This window comes from Leucoraja erinacea, chromosome 18, assembly GCF_028641065.1.
Source record: "Leucoraja erinacea ecotype New England chromosome 18, Leri_hhj_1, whole genome shotgun sequence".
Classification (NCBI taxonomy): Eukaryota; Metazoa; Chordata; class Chondrichthyes; order Rajiformes; family Rajidae; genus Leucoraja; species Leucoraja erinaceus.
The window spans coordinates 39,899,987-39,919,010 of NC_073394.1; the positions used below are offsets into that span (position 1 = coordinate 39,899,987).

General features: G+C 45.3%; 1 protein-coding gene across 2 annotated transcripts in view; it reads right to left on the minus strand.

Moving 5' to 3' along the window:
- pde3b (phosphodiesterase 3B) overlaps positions 1-19,024 on the minus strand; it is a 149,165-nt gene that overhangs the window by 56,820 nt on the left and 73,321 nt on the right. For both annotated transcript variants that reach the window (XM_055649887.1, XM_055649886.1), the window contains exon 2: positions 14,240-14,293. In XM_055649887.1, coding sequence (XP_055505862.1) covers positions 14,240-14,293 — 54 coding nt within the window. The remainder of the gene's footprint in view (positions 1-14,239; positions 14,294-19,024) is intronic.

Genomic DNA, 19,024 nt, shown 5'->3' on the forward strand with positions numbered 1-19,024 from the left:
ACATCTCACTGAGAGAACATGTATCAAGGATGGTGGCCCAGAATATTGCCAGTACTGTGGTGCCAAAGGCACTTTCAGTGGTTTATTCAAAGTATCTGCAACACCAGTAACACTACAAGATGCCAATTACGCTGTTGAAGAGTCAGGTTAGTCTTACTATTGTTAGAATGGTTCTCTGCATGGAGAGGGCACAGGATTGTCTGGCACAGTTTTGGGGTTAACAGCGTGGTAACGCAAGTCTCCATACTTCACGCATTACGTTCAAGGACACACTCACAGGCACACAGTGCCCTCCATAATGTTTGGGACAAAGACCCATTTATTTGCCTCTGTACTCCACAATTTGAGATTTGTAATAGAAAAAAAATCACATGTGGTTAAAGTGCACATTGTCAGATTTTAATAAAGGCCATTTTTATACATTTTGGTTTCACCATGTAGAAATTACAACAGTCTTTATACATAGTCCCCCCCATTTCAGGGCACCATAATGTTTGGGACACAGCAATGTCATGTAAATGAAAGTTGTCATGTTTAGTATTTTGTTGCATATCCTTTGCATGCAATGATGCTTGAAGTCTGCGATTCATGGACATCACCAGTTGCTGGGTGTCTTCTCTGGTGATGCTCTGCCAGGCCTGTATTGCAGCCATCTTTAGCTTATGCTGGTTTTGGGGGCTAGTCCCCTTCCGTTTTCTCTTCAGCATTATAAAAGGCATGCTCAATTGGGGTCAGTTCGGGTGATTGACTTGGCCACTCAAGAATTGACCATTTCTTAGCTTCAAAAAACTCCTTTGTTGCTTTAGCAGTATGTTTGAGATCATTGTCTTGCTGTCGAATGAACCACCAGCCAATGAGTTTTGAGGCATTTGTTTGAACTTGAGCAGATTGGTTGTGTCTATATACTTCAGAATTCATTATGCTACTACCACCAGCAGTTAGAAACATAGAAACATAGAAAATAGGCGCAGGAGGAGGCCATTCGGCCCTTCGAGCCAGCACCGCCATTCATTGAGATCATGGCTGATCGTCCCCTATCAATAACCCGTGCCTGCCTTCTCCCCATATCCCTTGACTACACTAGCCCCTAGAGCTCTATTTAACTCTCTCTTAAATCCATCCAGTGATTTGGCCGCGTTGTGGCCGGGGAGGGAAGTAGCTCGCGTGACCGCGAGCGGCCGTTCCTTGTCTTTCAATGTAGACAGTGAGGGGACCAGCTCAAGAAGGGGTCAGCGGGCAGTGGATACAGGACAGCGGGCGGTGGAGCTTACTCCTGTGTCAGCGCGATCAGGGACCAATTGAGGTTACTCACGCTGACCCAGGAGTAAGTTCCACCGCCCGCTGACACGAGCTTGACCTGGTCCCCTCACTGTCCGGTCTACATTGAAAGACACGGATTGGGCAGTGAATACCAAGCAGTGTCACCCAGCACAGCAAGTGGGACCACGTCCTGCCTCCGGCAGCAGTCGAAATTTAAGGATTTGCGGGAAGCGGCTGACGTGAGCGAGGCCAGCGAGCGGCAGGTGAGAGATGTTCAGACAGAGAGCACTGCCAGAGGTGAGCGGGCTGGCAGAAGGCGCTGAGGTAAATTGAATTACTTTCTTTTTTTGTTTTTTTGAGCGTGAGAAATTCTATGTCCCGCCAGCCTTCTTTCAAAATTTAGCAACTCAAAATGGGGGTGCGTCTTCGATGCAGGTGCGTCTTCATTGCTGGGAAATACAGTACTTTATTAAGAGATATGGCTTTTGAAGACTTTACAATAGTCGACTGACAGCTTACAGAGAAGAGAACAATCTGCGCATGCGTGGTTTAAGATTTTTTTAAAAAGCCGACTGACTGCCTACCCTGAGTAATTCCTCACGGCACGTGCCTGATGATTGGGTATTGCTGAATGATATGCACGAGGTTCAGGAACACCTTGTGCAGGATGTTAAAAAGCATGGTGCATTGTGCAGAGGATAAAAGGTTACCACATAATGCCAGTTCCTAATACTAATGGGGTATATTATTGTTTGGTTGATTTTCCTTTTGAAGAGTTTGCTCTGTTGAAGATCAAATATATGCTGATGGACACAACGCTGTTGCAGCATTATAATTCCAAAAAATGTTTCTACTCGGAACAGCAGAATCAATGAACCAAATGGTGCCTACCTGCGTCATAGTAATTACATGATTTTTCTCAAGTCAGTGACCATGAAACAGAATTCATCTGATTGACATTTATGACGTCTGAAGGAGTGAAAGGCAAAGTTACATGTCATTGTTCTTAAATATCAATTTATTGAATGTGAAGTTCCATTTCATTTTTATATTTAAAGTCATGATGCAAAATATATTAAAATCTTAATTTGCTTTTGCATGACAAACAGATTTACACACAAAAAAAGTTGAAATTAATTGAAGGTAACCCCAAGTCTAAGGGTAGGCTCATCATATCAACATATCTTTATTCACATTAGTATCTCAGTAGATTGAGCAAAATGAAGAAACGTAATTAATTCGTCCCAATGAACAATTCAATAATCTTGGTTCTTTGTTCTGCACTGGCATCCCTTCCCTCTGGCTCTTACAATTCTCTAAATATTACTAGTTTTGAAGAAAAGGCAAAGGTTTCTCTGCAATGATGCTGCCTGATCTGCTGAATATTTACAGCATTTTATCTTTCTATTGCACATTTCCAGCAGGTACCATATTTTACTTCTGGCACATTCATGAATATTGTGCACCATAAACTCTTGAGGGCCACTGACACTGCAGAAAGTACAAATGACGTGTGGAAAAATGGCAAGCAGAATTATACTAAGTAAACCCAGTACAGGTGCACAACCTTTCATCCGAAAGCCTTGGGACCAGACACTTTTCGTAATTCAGAATTTTTCGGCTTTCGGAATGGAAGATTTTTAGCATAGATTTTAACGGCTGACTCAGTGCTCGGCTCATATCCGCAAGGTCGCGAGTTTGCGCCTCGATCCCGGCAGTTACTCCATCGCGAGTTTGAGTCTTCAATGTAGTTTTTTCTTGCAGAATAGGAGAGAATAGGGAGGGTTAGGCTGGGATCATTCTCTGCGAGATAATCTTAGTGCGGGAGACAAGTGTAGGAGAGGTGTACTGACTGTGTGGGCAGAACTTTGGAAGTGATTGCCCACCATTCTCAAAAGCCGCTGTGTCTCCCTGTCCCTCCAACTCCAGAGGAAGCCGCTCCCCGATGGGCCGCTATGGCGACAAGTGGCAGTTCGCCCACAGCCCGAGCTGAGCCCCCTCATCTGCAACCCGGGTTCCTCTGGAGTTGGAGCAGGGCTGGGCTAGAGTTGTTGCTGGCTGTGAGTCTCTGGGATCTCCGTGCTTGCAGTGGGCCTGGGGGTCGGTGTCCCGATGAGGGGGCGCAGCTCGGGCTGTGGGCGAACTGCCACTTGTCGCTGTAGCGGCGCATCAGGGAGCGGCTTCTGGTGGTCCTGACGTCTCTCAGCTCCTGTCCAGGGGTGTGGCCGGAGACGTCAGGACCAACAGGAACCCACTCCCCGATGCGCCGCTACAGCGACAAGTGGCACTTCGCCCACAGCCCAAGCTGCGCCCCCTCATCTGCAACCCGGGTTCCTCTGGAGTTGGAGCGGGGCTGGGCTAAAGTTGCTGCTGGCTGTGAGTCTCTGGGATCTCCGTGCTTGCAGTCGGTGTCCCGTTGGCCCTGACGTCTCCAGTCACCCCTCTGGACTGGAGCTGAGACTGGAAACTGTACCGCCCTTGCCCCCTCCCTCTGCAACGGCAAACAACTCCACAGTTCCCAGTCTCAGCTCCTGTACAGGGGGGTGGCCGGAGACGTCACAGCCCGAGCTGCGCCCCCTCATCCGCAACCTCAAGACCAAGACGTACTTTGCACACCATCAGCTTCTGTCCCTACGGGGAGCGTGTTCCTCTGGAATTGGAACGGGGCTGGGCTGCTGCTGGCTGTGGGTCTCTGGGATCTCCGTGCTTGCAGTGGGCCTGGGGGCCGGTGTCCCGTTGGTCCTGACGTCTCCGGTGACTGGCACTGGCTCCGACGTGAAGACAGTGCAAAGCCCCCGCGCTGGTGCAATGGAGAGGGGAGCTGGAGAGGGGAGGGAAGGGGTCACACACATGGCCTGGAAGCAGAGGGGTGTAGGTGGGGTGAAACTGAAGGGAGCGACAATTTGCTGCTGCCTGCCCGCTGAGTTAAAAAGTTCTCATGCAAGACTCACGATACACTGTGTATCGTGAGTCTACCGTGGGAACTTTTAAACTCAGCGGGCAGGCAGCAGCAGATTGTCAATTATTAACCCTCCCGCGCAATATACCCTCACCTTCTCTTTTATGAATGGGGATTTAGTTCCCCTTTCTTCGAGGACCGACCGGAGGTTCCGCTGTCACCTCTGCAGGCCGCCCTCGGTGAACGTTTTCAAGGACCTTTCTTCAAGGACTGAAAAAATGTCGCTATTCGGAGGTTTTCGTTATTTGGAACTTCGGATAAAAGGTTGTGCACCTGTACAAGCTTGTAATTTACTGACCAAAAGTTATGGACCAAGTCATAAAACCAAGATTTTGTTTATATTCTGCAAGTCAACATTTCAGAAACTGTGCCCAACTAGGAGTATTCTTTGCTGTGAAAGACAAATATAGCTGCTGAACTCCGTGGATGCAGTCCATAGGGGGAAAAAATATTCTCAGCTTTGTGGAATATGGCACTGAATAAAAGCCCAGACAAAATATGAACTGGAAAAATTATTCTAATTAGTCTCAGAATATAGAAATATAAATGTCTGAAATGTCTCACACAGGCAGTCATTTGGCACATTGTAACGAAGAATCAAATCCCTGAACTTTAAATTTTTTTACTCTAGCTACCCTTGACAGAGTTTCACACAGAGGGTGGTGGGTATATGGAATGAACGTTCCTCGAGGAAAATATTTCGAGTCAATCTACTTAGCCATCGAACTGGAACACAAGTTGGAGAGAAGCCAACACCTAACGATGGGGGATCAGCAGGATAGAACTAACCAAGTGGAAGGAGAAAATGTGGATATGCGAAGACAATTCCTGATTTACGTGAATGGTCTCACTACTGAGGGGTAATGGAAAAGTGTGACTAGAATTTTAAATCTCCAACATGGGATCAAAGGTGGAAGGAATAAAAGAGAAAAGTTGAAGATTAAAATAAATTGATGATTAGGTCAATTGCTCATAAAATGTTGGGTCTATCCACACACCAGCCAAGGAAATTGTCTACCATATGTCACGGTAAATAAGGAAATATGCAAAATAGGTAAAAGACTCAGCATGACGCTTGAGGAGGGTTGTGGGTAATTACATGTTTTATATAGACTGACTTCATGGCAGCATTAGATAAGGTTTCTCAAGAGAAATCATGAGGAAAAGTACAAAAGTAGAATTATTATTTGCATAAATTGAATATCAACATCATGGCTTTTTGAAAAATCGACTGTCCGTACTGAATACCTCCAATGTAACTTCACCACCAAAATGAAATGCAACTGAAAGATGTGGTCTTGTCAAACATTGCAGCTTGAGCATAACTTCCTCATGCTTACAGGCACTTGGTTCAGGTACATTGATATGATTTGTTCTGTTAGTTGATGCCCTAAAGCATCCAAATAAATTCAACATCAAAGTACAAATCCAGTAATAAATTATACGTGCAGTGGAAATTGTGCTTGCCACAGCAACAGACACATATACAATGCCCTCCATAATGTTTGGGGACAAAGACCCATCATTTATTTATTTGCCTCCGTACTCCACAATTTGAGATACGTAATTTTAAAAAATCACATCTGGTTAATGCGCACATTGTCAGATTTTATTAAAGGATATTTTTTATACATTTTGGTTTCACTATGTAGAAATTACAGCAGTGTTTATACATAGTCCCCCCCCCCCCCCCACCCCCATTTCAGGGCATCATAATGTTTGGGACACATGGCTTCACATGCGTTTGTAATTACTTAGGTGTGTTTAAACGCCTCCTTAATGCAGGTATAAGAGAGCTCTCAGCGCCTAGTCTTTCCTCCAGTCTTTCCATCACCTTTGGAAACTTTTATTGCTGTTTATCAACACGAGGACCAAAGTTGTGCCAATGAAAGTCAAATAAGCCATTATGAGACTGAGAAACACGAATAAAACTGTTATCGAGACATCAGCCAAACCTTAGGCTTACCAAAATCAACTGTTTGGAACATCATTAAGAAGAAAGAGCGCGCTGGTGAGCTTACTAATCGTAAAGCGACTGACAGGCTAAAGAAGACCTCCACAGCTGATGAGAGAAGAATTCTCTCTATAACAAAAAATCACCAAACACCTGTCCGACAGATCTGAAACGCTCTTCAGGTGTCAGGTGTGGATTTGTCGATGACCACTGTCTGCAGAAAACGTCATGAATAGAAATAGAGGCAACACTGCAAGAGGTTAGCCGCAAAAATAGGATGGCCAGGTTACAGTTTGCCAAGAATTACTTAAAAGAGCAAACAGTTCTGGAAAATGGTCTTGTGGACAAATGAGATGAAGATTAACTTATATTAGGGTGATGGCAAGAGCAAAGTATGGAGGAGAGAAGGAACTGCCCAAGATCCAAAGCACACCATCTCATCTGTGAAACAGTGGTGGGGGTGTTAGGCCTGGGCATGTATGGCTGCTGAAGGTACTGCCTCACTTATCTTCATTGATGATACAACTGCTGAGCATGCTAGTAGCATACTGAATTCTGATGTGTATAGACACATCCTATCTGCTCAAGTTCAAACAACTGCCTCAAAACTCATTGGTCGGCAGTTCATTCGACAGTAAGACAATAATACCAAGGGGGGAGTGAAATCGAAATGTATAAAAATGGCCTTTATTAAAATCTGATAATGTGTACTTAAACCACATGTAATTTTTTTCTATTACACATCTCAAATTGTATAATTGTAAATTGAGTAAATAGAGGCAAATAAACACATGATGGGTCTTTGTCCCAAACATTATGGAGGGCACTGTAGACTAGGGTAGGGACACAAAAACATAAATCATACATAAATCCTCCAAGATGGTAAAAATAAAAAGAGTGCAAAAGGTGAATGCAAAATAACAATTAGAAAACAAGTCAATGACAGTGCAAGTGGTGTGGGAGATTGCAACCTTCACGTGGTCCACCCTGTTTCAACGAATGCAATCAACCTGGCGTGCACAATCCAATAAGATAAAATAGAACAAGTTGTCCTACAACCTTAGGTTGTGCATGCCATATGCAAGAAGAAGAGACAGTGCAAGTGGTGGTCCATGGTATTACATGTGGTAATTACATAGGATTCTAGGGTGCGCTGTCCTGTGCACGGCTGCCCAGCCAGCAGCTGTCTGTCTTTTCATCTTTTTATTTTATTTTAGTTAGTTAAAGGGGGGGAAAGGGGGAAACTACTTTTCAGGGTCCCTACCTGGTCGGAGAGGCAGCTTTTCTCCGGGCTGCAACTGCGAACCCGTCCTCGCGGCCTAGCAGCGGGACTGGAGCGGCGTTTCCTGTCGGGGACCGCCCAGAACCTCGGCTTCGGCGGCGGCACAGCGCTGGAGCGCTATTGCGGAGCTGGCGATGCCTTGCCCGGGTCGCCGCGCTAGAGCTCCGGTGAGCTGAAGATCGCTGAGGAAAACATCACGGAGCTGTGGGACTGTGGAGCGACCAGCTGCGGGCGGCGGCGCTGAACTTTACACCGGGTGCCTGGGATCTCTAGATGAGATCGCCAGTTGTGGAGCTCCAACCGGCGCGGAATTTTTGGCTTCGGAAGCCGCGGCCTCCAGTACGGAAGCGGCCGTTCCAGGGTTCCCAAGCCACTGAGAGGACTCTCCCAACGCCGGAGCAACATCGCCCGGCGAGAACGGCCTGGAACATCGGGCCTCCGTGGAGGCAACTGTGGAGGCCTCATTAGGCCCGACTATGGGTGAACTGGGGTTGGGGACTGGACTTTGTGCCTTCCCTCATAATGGGAACCATTGTGGGGGGATGTTCTTTATGTTTAAAACTCTTATTAATGTTATGTCTGTATTCCTTTTTTATGTGCTGCAAAATGGCAAGAAGCATTTCACTTCACTACACCTAGGTGTATGTGAATGTGACCAATAAAATACCTTTGATACCTTTGATACATTGTCGAGGTAGGTTTAGGGTTGTGTACGTTGGTTCAAGAATATGATGGTTGAACAAAAATAGTTGTTTTCTGAAGCTGGTAGAGCGTGACTTCAAAGTTTTGTACCTTCTTGAGGTAACGCCTCATGTAGATGCTTTCAATTGCGGGGAGGACTGTTCCTGTGATGGACCAGGCTGCGCAAGCCACTCCCTTGTGTTTCTACACGTTGGAATTGCCTCACTAGACCATGATGCAACCAGTCAGGATACTTCCTATGGTGTATCTGTAGAGGTTTATTGAAGTATTCAGTGACATGCTGAATCGATTTAAACTTCTAAGAAAGTAGAGGCCTACTTCATGATTACATCTCTGTGTCCAGGTTAAATCATCTCAGTTGTACCCAGGAAATTGAAATTGCAAACTCTCTCCACTGATAACCCACGTATTAAAAACTGGCACATGGTCCCCGACTTCCCCTTTCTGAAGTCAATGATTAGTTCCTTGATTTTGTTGACATTACACAAGTTGTTTGAGTTGTGGCACCTCTCAACCAAATTACAATAAAAAAGAATGGAAAAAGGCCCTTCAGCCCAACTTGTTCATACTGACCAAGGTGCGCATCTAAGCTGGTCCCATTTGGCCGTTTGACCCATATCCTAAGTGTTCTATTTCTCTTCTGAATGCTGACTCGCCTGTAATTCGATCAAAGGTGGGGTCATCTGTGAATTTACAGCTGTGCTGAACCGCATATTCATGGGAATAGAGAGTAGAGCAGGGTGCTGAGCACGCAGTCTTAAGGTGCACCTGTGTGATGGTCAATGAGGAGCAGATTGTTATCAATCCGCACTGATTGTGATCTGCTCTTGAGGAAGTGTAGAAAGGGACGTACTGAGGCTTGGTGATGAGTTTGGAGGGGATAATTATGTTGAACGTAGAGTTGTAATTGATGATCAGCAGTCTGACAGGTATGTGCATTCTTGTTAGCCAGAGGGAGAACAAGGAGGGAAGAGACGGAGACTAAGACTTCGCCTCCATCACAGTGAGGATGTGCTTGGTGAACTCACTGTGGTGGATGTTTAATTGGTGTTTATTGTGTGTTTTGTTATTATTGATTCTGTGTATGACTGCAGGCAACATAATTTCGTTCAGACCGAAAGGTCTGAATGACAATAAAGGATCTATCTATCGATCTATCTATAATCCAGAGCAGAGTGGTGAACCAGTGAAACAGCATATGTTGTTGACCTGTTATGGACATGGGCAAATTAAAGTGTTTCGTAGTTATTTCTGAGGCAGAAGTTCATTTGCACAATACCCAACCTTTTATTGCATTTCATTACAGGAGATGTGGGTACTTCCCAACAGCAATCATCAAGACAATTCACAATTCTCTTCTTGGACAAAAATACAATAGATGTCCACCAGATTCAAGCTTCTTCCCAACTGTTATCAGTCTCTTGAATAGTCCTCTAATGCCACGGGTGTATTCCCAATCCCACAACCTACCTCATTGTGACCGTTGCTCTCTTTCTTTTATTTGCAACACCATATTTTGCAAGGTATGATTGAATTCAGGTTTTACCTGGATAGCAAACGTAACAAAGTTTTCCACTGTGTTTCACCATACGTGCCAATAGTAAACCAAAACTAATGCCCTTTTGAAGAAGGTAGTCACAAAATGTTGGAGTAACTCAGCGGGTGAGGCAACATCTATGGAGAGAAGGAATTGCCGATGTTTCGGGTCGAAACCCTTCTTCAGACTGATGAAGCAAGTGGAAGCATTAGAATGCAGAAGTGAGAAGTGGAAGATGTCCTTGAATACTCCACCAGTTGGTCTGCACAGGTATTTTGCACTTGGCTAATTACAGCACCTGGACTGGATGCAATGCGTGAATTCACCTCGTGAAAGATGCTCTGATATTGACCTCCGAGAGACTAAGATATCACAGAGTGATCAGGGAATGTGGGGGCTCGGGTAGCTGCGTCATTGTTCTCTCTTTCAAAGCATGCATAAAAGGTTCATCTGTAAGTGTTGCATCGTTGCCATTTATGCCACCTCATAGGAGGAGATTGCGTGCAAACCCTGCCACTGCTGACGAGTCTTCGTCTGCGACTCCAGCTTAGCCCAGATCGTCTCTTTGTGTTTGCAGTGACCTTTAGTTGGTCATTCCTTAGATATTTGTATGTCTTGATTGCCAGTCCTAAACACCACAGTTCTAGCATTCAGTAGATTAAGAATTTCTTGGTTCATCTTGGGTTTCTGGCTGCGGAAGACTTGAAATGTTTTGTTGCAACGCACTCGTTCCACGTATTTCTTTATGAAGTCAGTGACGACTGGGGCACATTCATTCCAAGTCTGCTGACAAATCTTTGAACATGGCTCAGTCTACCAATTCAAAGCAGTTCCATAACTGCTCCTCTGCCTCCCCCGACCAGTTATTTTTTAACTTACTGTTGAATTGTAACCACCTTTAATGGTCATTTTTGGTATGAAGTATCACACCAAATTAATCCATCTACTTCACCCTAGTCATTCTGTCAAAATAGGCTCCTTGGATTCAACTGCCTCTTTAGTTTGATATCGTCTGAAAATTAATGGCTTTTTTATAACTTGCTCAATTCAAGTTGTTGATGAAAATTAATTGTAGCAGGCACCTCAACGACAATCTGTACTGCTTCATCAATTTTGCAAACAAGAATAAAGGAACATACAAAGTACAATGCGTTTGCTTTTAAAATCCTGGTGATCACATGATACAACAGTTGAACAGTTGATTTATTGAGGTAATAGATCTTTATTAAGTGGTCCACAACAAATCTCGGCACAAGACGAAAACCACTGATGGTAGGAAACTGAGAACCAAAATCACCTATTCCTTCAATAATGCTCCACTTATTCACTATTTAATATAATTTATTTGTTTCTAATCCACTTCAAATTTTAACTTGCTTCTCTATAAACTCAAATATACTTTCATGTAGAATGTTGACAAAAGGCCACCAAGTCAAGGAATTTCAAATTCTATTATCTAAAAGATATTTGGCTCTTACTATTTTAATCCCATAGCAATTCTTTTGAGGTTCTCACAATTCAGTTGTTGTACTGCAAATATTCCTCAAATTTCCATCTATAACCAATTTCACTTTGTTTCCTAAAACATATCAATCTTAGAATCATAGAATGTTACAGCAGAGGTAGTCTTTGGCTCATCACTCAATAGTGATGTGCTATAATTTAATATATCAGAGCTATTTTCCTCCACATTTCGGATCAATGTTTTTTATATTAAAAGACGACTTCTCCCAGGTGAATTTGTAGGAATGCCTGGTTACTGACTCTCCCACTGTGGTAGAGTTTCTCCCTATCTACTCTTTGGGATATCTGAAATAGGTTTCTTCATCTCAATCAACCTAAAACCAAATCCTTGATTGAACCTCTTTATTTAAAACATCTCTATCAGGTCACAGCAACATTTTTTGCTCCACAGACAATTCTGCCTTCTCAACTGTGTCCATGTTTTTCAAGACCCTCTTGTTCCATTATCCATTCCAATAAATCATTATGCACAGATATAGCACAAGATTCCAAATGAGGCTGAGCATGTGATACTTTTATCTTTACTATCTTCAGTGCACATATTCTGAAAAATGGCATAGTCTTAACATGTCTAACTCACATTTGTAGCTATTTGATTCAAATCAATGAAAAGGCTTCACAAAGTTCTCATCTCTCTCACTGGTTCTGGCTAGATACCGCCCACGCTCATTTTTAATCCAACTGCTCCCTGAGTAACCGAATATATGAAAATCCCTACCTATTACGCTCCAATAATTATTTTGAAGCATGGAAATAAATTGTCAGTTGGCATATTTTACACTCTCAGTTATGAATTTTACCAGATATTAAACATAAAGTATCCTTTTACCTTACAAGACCTGTAGATGGCTCCTTTAACTAAATATTTAATTTATTCAGGCACATACTTTTGCAGTCTATACATTATTTGGCTTGAATGTCTAGAATTATTTCTTTGAAGTTATTCTATGTCCTTTAATAAACTGTTGTTGAACAATCCCTTATCTTTGAATTTTTTTTTTTAGCATTTCTTATTTCTCAAGTTTTTAATGTTACACACTTGACTTGCACGATCATAAATCCACAAATTCCATTAGATTCTTTTCATGGCCCTAACTACTTGAAATACTGCTTTTGATATTTTGTGAACCTGAACACATAAGTCTATGTACGCTTAGACATTACCTGCTGTTCCACACTTCATCATATCAGGCAGGTGCTGAACCACACCTTGGCCTTTTTCATTTCAGCAATCTGCAACAATAGGGCTTTCAAAGAAGTATAATGTCCCAAGATACCTCAGATGAAGGCAATCAGGCAAAAAATCTAACATTAAGTAAAAGCCTGCTTAGTATATATATGTGGCTAAATGCTTAATGAATTGCAGAACAAAAGTACCATTGAAAAGGAACTATTAGAAGTCTCAGAAAGCTTTAAGACTGGACAAATCCCCAGGGCCCCGAGATATATGTGAGACAAGCGAAAACATTGCTCCGTTTCTGACAGAAATTTTCAAATCTTTGCCAGCCACAGTCAAATAACTGGAGAACAGATAATGTGGTACCTTAGAAGGACAGCAGGGACAGGCCATAATTGTGTCAATTAATCTAAAGTCAGTACGAGGAAAGTTACTGGGGCAAAAAAAAAAATCAGAGAATCACAATTAACAAATTTGGAGATACTGGAATTAAATCAATAAAAGTTAACATGGCATTGCAATGGCCAATTCATGTCTAATTAATTGGCTCCATATTTTTAGGTTATTAAGATAAGCAAAGTGCAGTTGATGTTTTCTTCATTATTTTCAATGGCCTTTGACAAGTCCCCTGTGGGACAAATTGTCCAAAAAATCAAGATCATGGGATTGATGAACAGGTGCCAAATTGAATCTGAACTTCGCTTGGTCTTTAGAGGCAGAGGGTGAAGGTAATATCTATTTCTGCTATTGGGTGTCTATGATCGACGATGTAGTGTAGGAATCAGTGTTGGTACCCTACTGATTGTATATCCATTAATGATCTAGATATGAATGTAGGAAATATGATTAATAAGCTTGTGAATGACAGGAAAATCAGTGATGGTGTTGAAGAGGAGAAACTTCAGCAACATGACAATATCAATGAGTTTGTAAGTTTGTAAGATAGCCGAGAAACATCAGATGCGATTTAACCTAGAAAAACTAAAGATGCTGTATCTGTGAGGATGAATAAGGCTGGGATATACAGAATGATAAATGATAGGACCCTAGTTCAAGGATCCCTGAAGACAGCAAAGATATAGATACCTCAGTTAAATGTGATATGTTAAATGACAAAAATGTAGATAGGTTGGTCCGTAAATTTGCCGGCAATCCAAAATAAATGGAGTTGTGACAGTGAGGAAGGCTATCAAAAGATCCAGCAGGATATAGATCTGTTACAGATAATGGTTGGAGAAATGGCAGATAAAGATTAATCCAGCCAAGTGTGATGTTGTGCAGTTTGGAGGTCAAATGTAAAGGAAAGTATACAGTAATTGACAGGATCCTTAACAGCATTGATTTACAGGGGGATTTGGGGGTCGAAATTAACTGAAAATAGCAACACAAGTAGAAAGAGTGGTAAAGGAGTACGATACATTTATCTTCATGGGTTGGGGCATCGAGTATAAAAGTAAGGAAGTCATATTGCATATTTATGAAAAAGCCAAGGGACCATGAACATGTCTTCATCAGCGGTATAGCAGTGAGGAGAGTCAACAGCTTTAAATTATAAATTGACACAATTCTTAAATATTATACACAAATAGCTCAAAGTTAACAGCATTGTTTCAAGCTCAAAAATTCTAATCCCACCTGACAAATGGCATATCTCCCAAAAATCAATGCAGAAACTGTTTGGTCTATTGGATTTACACAGAAGCAACACCACAGCTATCAAAGGACAACAACGTTTTTTTTAAAAAGTCAGAAATCAAATATTACGATCACATCTGCATACAAACTATTCACAATGTACAGTGTATTCTTAAGCCAATGAACCGTTAGTTACGTCAGTTACAAACCTGATATTGATAACTTCTGAACCACTGCTTTAGGTCCCAGTCCCATAGGATCATCTGTAAAATATAAAATAAATTGCTATTAACAGATTATTGATGGACAATATTTAAATATCTTAGAACAATTATCTTATTTTGATACGTTGTGTTCACTTGCACGTGGCCTTGATAGAAAGCATTTTCAACTTAGACTGACAAGAAATGAAGACAGCAGGACTGAGGAAGAGGCATTGACGTGCTGCATCAACAGAAGCCCTATTCTGCCCAGATGGACACAAAATGCTGGTGTAACTCAGCGGGCCAAGCAGCATCTCTAGAGAGAAGGGGGGGGGGGGGGGGGGGGGAAGGGGGGGGGGAGAAGAGAGAAGGGGGGGGAGGAGAAGGGGGGGGGGGAGAGAAGGGGGGGGGAGAGAGAGAAGGGGGGGGAGAGGGGGGGGAGAGAAGGGGGGGGGGGGGGGGAGAGGGGGGGGGGGGAGAGGGGGGGGGGGGGGGGGGGGGGGGGGGGGGGGAGAGAGAGGAGGGGGGGGGGGGGGAGAGGAGGGAGGGGGGGGGGGGGGGGGGGGGGGAGGGGGGGGGGAGAAGGGGGGGGGGGAGGGGGGGAGAGGGAGGGTGGGAGAAGGGGGGGGGAGGGGGGGAGAGAAGGGGGGGGAGAGAAGGGGGGGGGAGAGAAGGGGGGGGGGGAAGGGGGGGGAGAGAGGGGAGGGGGGAGAAGAGAGGGGGGGGGGGAGAGAGGGGGGGGAGAGAAGGGGGGGGGGAGAGAAGGGGGGGGGAGAGAAGGGGGGGGAGAGAAGGGGGGGAGAGAAGGGGGGGGAGAAGGGGGGGGGGGAGAGAAGGGGGGGAGAGAAGGGGGGGAGAGAAGGGGGGAGAGAAGGGGGGGGAGAATGGGGGGGGGGGAGAGAGGGGGGGGGAGATGGGGGGGGAGATGGGGGGGGAGAGGGGGGGGGAGATGGGGGGGGGAGATGGGGGGGGAGATGGGGGGGGGGATGGGGGGGGGAGGGGGTGGGGAGGAGCTCAAGATGGCGGCAAACACACACAGCTCAAGATGGCGGCGCTGGCTTAACAGCTGCGGCCCACCTGCAGTCCGTCTGTTTTTTTTCTTTTGTTTTGTTCCTTGTCATGTTTTAGTTAATTTTGTTTTATTAAGTTGTGTATGTATGTGGGTGGGGTGGGAGAAACATGCTTTGGCCTCTTCCTTCGGGGGATGCGACTTTTTCTTCGGGCGTATCCCCCGTCTCCGTCTGCGCCGAGGCCTAATGGCGGAGCTGGCGGCAACGGAGTTGTAGCGGCGGCAGCAGCAGCAGCGGAGACCCGACTCGGCACCGGAGCTGTAGCGGCGGCAGCAGCAGCAGCAGCAGCGGAGACCCGACTCAGCACCGAAGCTGTAGCGGCGGCAGCGGCAGCAGCGGAAACCGGACTCGGCCCTGGAGCAGTGGCGGTAGCAGCGGCAGCAGCAGCGGAGACCTGACTCGGCACCGAAGCTGTAGCGGCGGCAGCAGCAGCGGAGACCCGACTCGGCACCGAAGCTGTAGCGGCGGCAGCGGCAGCAGCAGCGGAGACCTGACTCGGCCCTGGAGCTGTGGCGGCAGCAGCGGCAGCAGCAGCGGAGACCTGACTCGGCACCGAAGCTGTAGCGGCGGCAGCAGCAGCAGTGCAGCGGAGACCCGACTCGGCCCTGGAGCTGTGGCGGCGGCAGCAGCAGCGGCGGAGACCCGACTCAGCCCCGAAGCTGTAGCGGCGGCAGCGGCAGCGGAAACCGGACTCGGCCCTGGAGCAGTGGCGGTAGCTGCGGCAGCAGCAGCGGAGACCTGACTCGGCACCGAAGCTGTAGCAGCGGCGGCAGCAGCGGAGACCCGACTCGGCACCGAAGCTGTAGCGGCGGCAGCGGGCAGCAGCAGCGGAGACCTGACTCGGCCCTGGAGCTGTGGCGGCAGCAGCGGCAGCAGCAGCGGAGACCTGACTCGGCACCGAAGATGTAGCGGCGGCAGCGGCAGCAGCAGCGGAGACCTGACTGGGCACCGAAGATGTAGCGGCGGCAGCGGCAGCAGCAGCGGAGACCTGACTCGGCACCGAAGATGTAGCGGCGGCAGCGGCAGCAGCAGCGGGGCCCTGCCTGGGCACCGAAGCTGTAGCGGCGGCAGCAGCAGTGGAGACCTGACTCGGCCCTGGAGCTGTGGCGGCGGCAGCGGCAGCGGAGACCCGACTCGGCCTCTGAGCTGTGGCGAGGCAGCGACCACCCACGGAGTTTGAACCATCGCCTCGGCGCAGAGGGAGAACAAAGAGGGAAGAGACAGAGACTTTAAGATTTTGCCTTCCACCACAGTGAGGAGGTGTTTGGTGAACTCACTGTGGTGGATGTTAAATTTGTGTTGACTATGTGTTTTGTCATTTTTTTAAATTATATGTATGACTGCAGGGAAACAGAATTTCGTTCAGACCGAAAGGTCTGAATGACAATAAACGAATCGAATCGAATCGAAGGGGGAAGGGGGGGGGGGGGGGGGGGGGGGGGGGGAGAGACACTTTTAAAAGTATAATAAAGTTTAGCGGGCATTTAACCGACCGGTCGGTTTTCCTGGGTCCTGCAAACGCCAATGAGCCAATCAAAATGCCCGGTCAACGGAGATTGCCTACGGCTGCCCTCGACTGCCTGTAACTAAATAGCGACCCTACTCCACTGCACTACGAGTTAAAAAGAAACATGCCAACCAGTTTTTACGCACAAAAATATTTTCAACATGCTTAAAAATGTTCTGCAACCTAACTGAGGTCTCAAGTATTCGGGGGCTTCCCTCGACCATGAAGGAGAGTTCCAGAGACCTCATAGGGCCTCGTACTACCACGTGTCGACCATGCTGCGAGTTTGAGTCGAGGGCAAACTTGTCTAAACTCACAGATTAGCTTGCAGCAGTGGGACCCTTTATACAGCAAAATTCCAGTCCATAACCTCGCATGAAAGACAACTAATAAAGAATGCTTTTAAACTTTCACTACATTCACAGAAAAGTTTTCATCCTACTGGAAACTTGTTAATTCCACTAGTATGAATTCTTTTTGTGGCTTTCTGTGTGAGAAAGACAGCATCTTTTCATACATTTGCAATTCGTACACAGTTCAAAATAGCCACTGAAACCACAATGCAACGTCAATCACTAAATTCAAAGACATTATCAGGACCCATTACGTCAATTGGGGTTGTTTTTGTGTTATCATTGCGAGCAGAAAAATGTGCAACATGAGTGCATCACAATGCTGCACTGCGCCACAACAGATCAACATTTAACCATTTTAAATAGCCCTTTCATTTTTGGAATGGCCTGCATCATAATCACATTTGTAGCAGAATCCTTAGGCAATAACTTTTTTTTCACATCTAAAATTAATACATACATTTCACTTGGGAGTTACAATCAAGTTTATCCACAAATGTTTGTTTGATGCCCAAGTGCACATTCTTCATGAACTAACCCACTTCCTTTTACAACTGGACCCCTGACCTTCACATGAGCAGACCTCTATCAGTGTGGATCAGTAGCAATATCTCCTCCTCACTGACCACAAACACAGGCATACCTCAAGGCTCTGTACTTAGTCTCTGCTCTACTCTCTTTATAACGACGACTGTGAGCTCAAGCACAGCTCCAAAGCCATTTACAAATTTGCCAACACAACTGTGCTGTTGGCCGAATCACAGGTGGTGATGAGTCTGTGCACAGGAGAAATATAAAACACTTGGTTGTGTGGTGTTACAGCAATCACCTCTCACTCAACGTCAACAAAACCAAGGAACTAATTGCTCCAGAAAGGGGAAGTGGTGGAGTTAGCAGTTTGAAATTGCACAGAGATGTCATCAAGAAGACATACTAGTGCCTCCATTGTCTTGGACATTTAATAAGATTCAGCATGTCACTGAATACTTTAACAAACTTTTACAGATACAATGTAGAAAGTATCCTGACATTACCAGGTTTGACAATTCCAATCCACAGAAACACTATGGAGATGAGCTCAGCCTAATCTGTCACAGGCACAGCCCTCCCCACCACTAAAAGCATCTACATGAGGTATTGCTCACAAATAAAGCATCTATCAACAAATATCCCAGCATCTGGGCCATGCCCTCTTCTCATTGGTGGCACAGAAGCCCCACACCACCAGGTTCAAGGACAGTTACTTTCCTACAACCAATGACCCGAATCTCACATCCATTTCCTCCAGAGATACTGCTCGACCCACTGAATTAATCTAGCACTGAGTGTTGCTCAAGATTCAGCATCTGCAGTTCTTACGTTTCTCCACTTTCCTACAAACGTTGTATCAACTTTCAATCAACCTGCACAATCATAATCCTACCTTGGCAACAGAACAACTTGTCCACCTCTTGCTCCATGGACTAGCTTTCTAAATGTATTTTGGATTATTGCACTAATGTTTTGTTTTTTTACAGTCTTTTCCTTTCCACAGTCTAATATAATTTATGTTTTGTGTGTTGTTTGAGTCTGTGCCTGTGATGTTCTTTAACCTATTATTTCAGACAAGAATAGTGACATTGTGAACAGCTCATCTGCCTGCATTAATTTGTCATATTATCAAATCACTCAACATTCAACACCATCCAAGGTACATGTTATGAATGGCCAATTACAGGGTCAGGCATGTTTGTTAATGTCTGTAAAAAATCGCAGTCTTAGTTTAAGACTTTTAACTCTAACGGTACAAGGAACCTGACTGGGAAAAATGTCTGGGTTGATAGGTGGAATTAATAGCCATGAAGAATCAATGGCTAGAGCA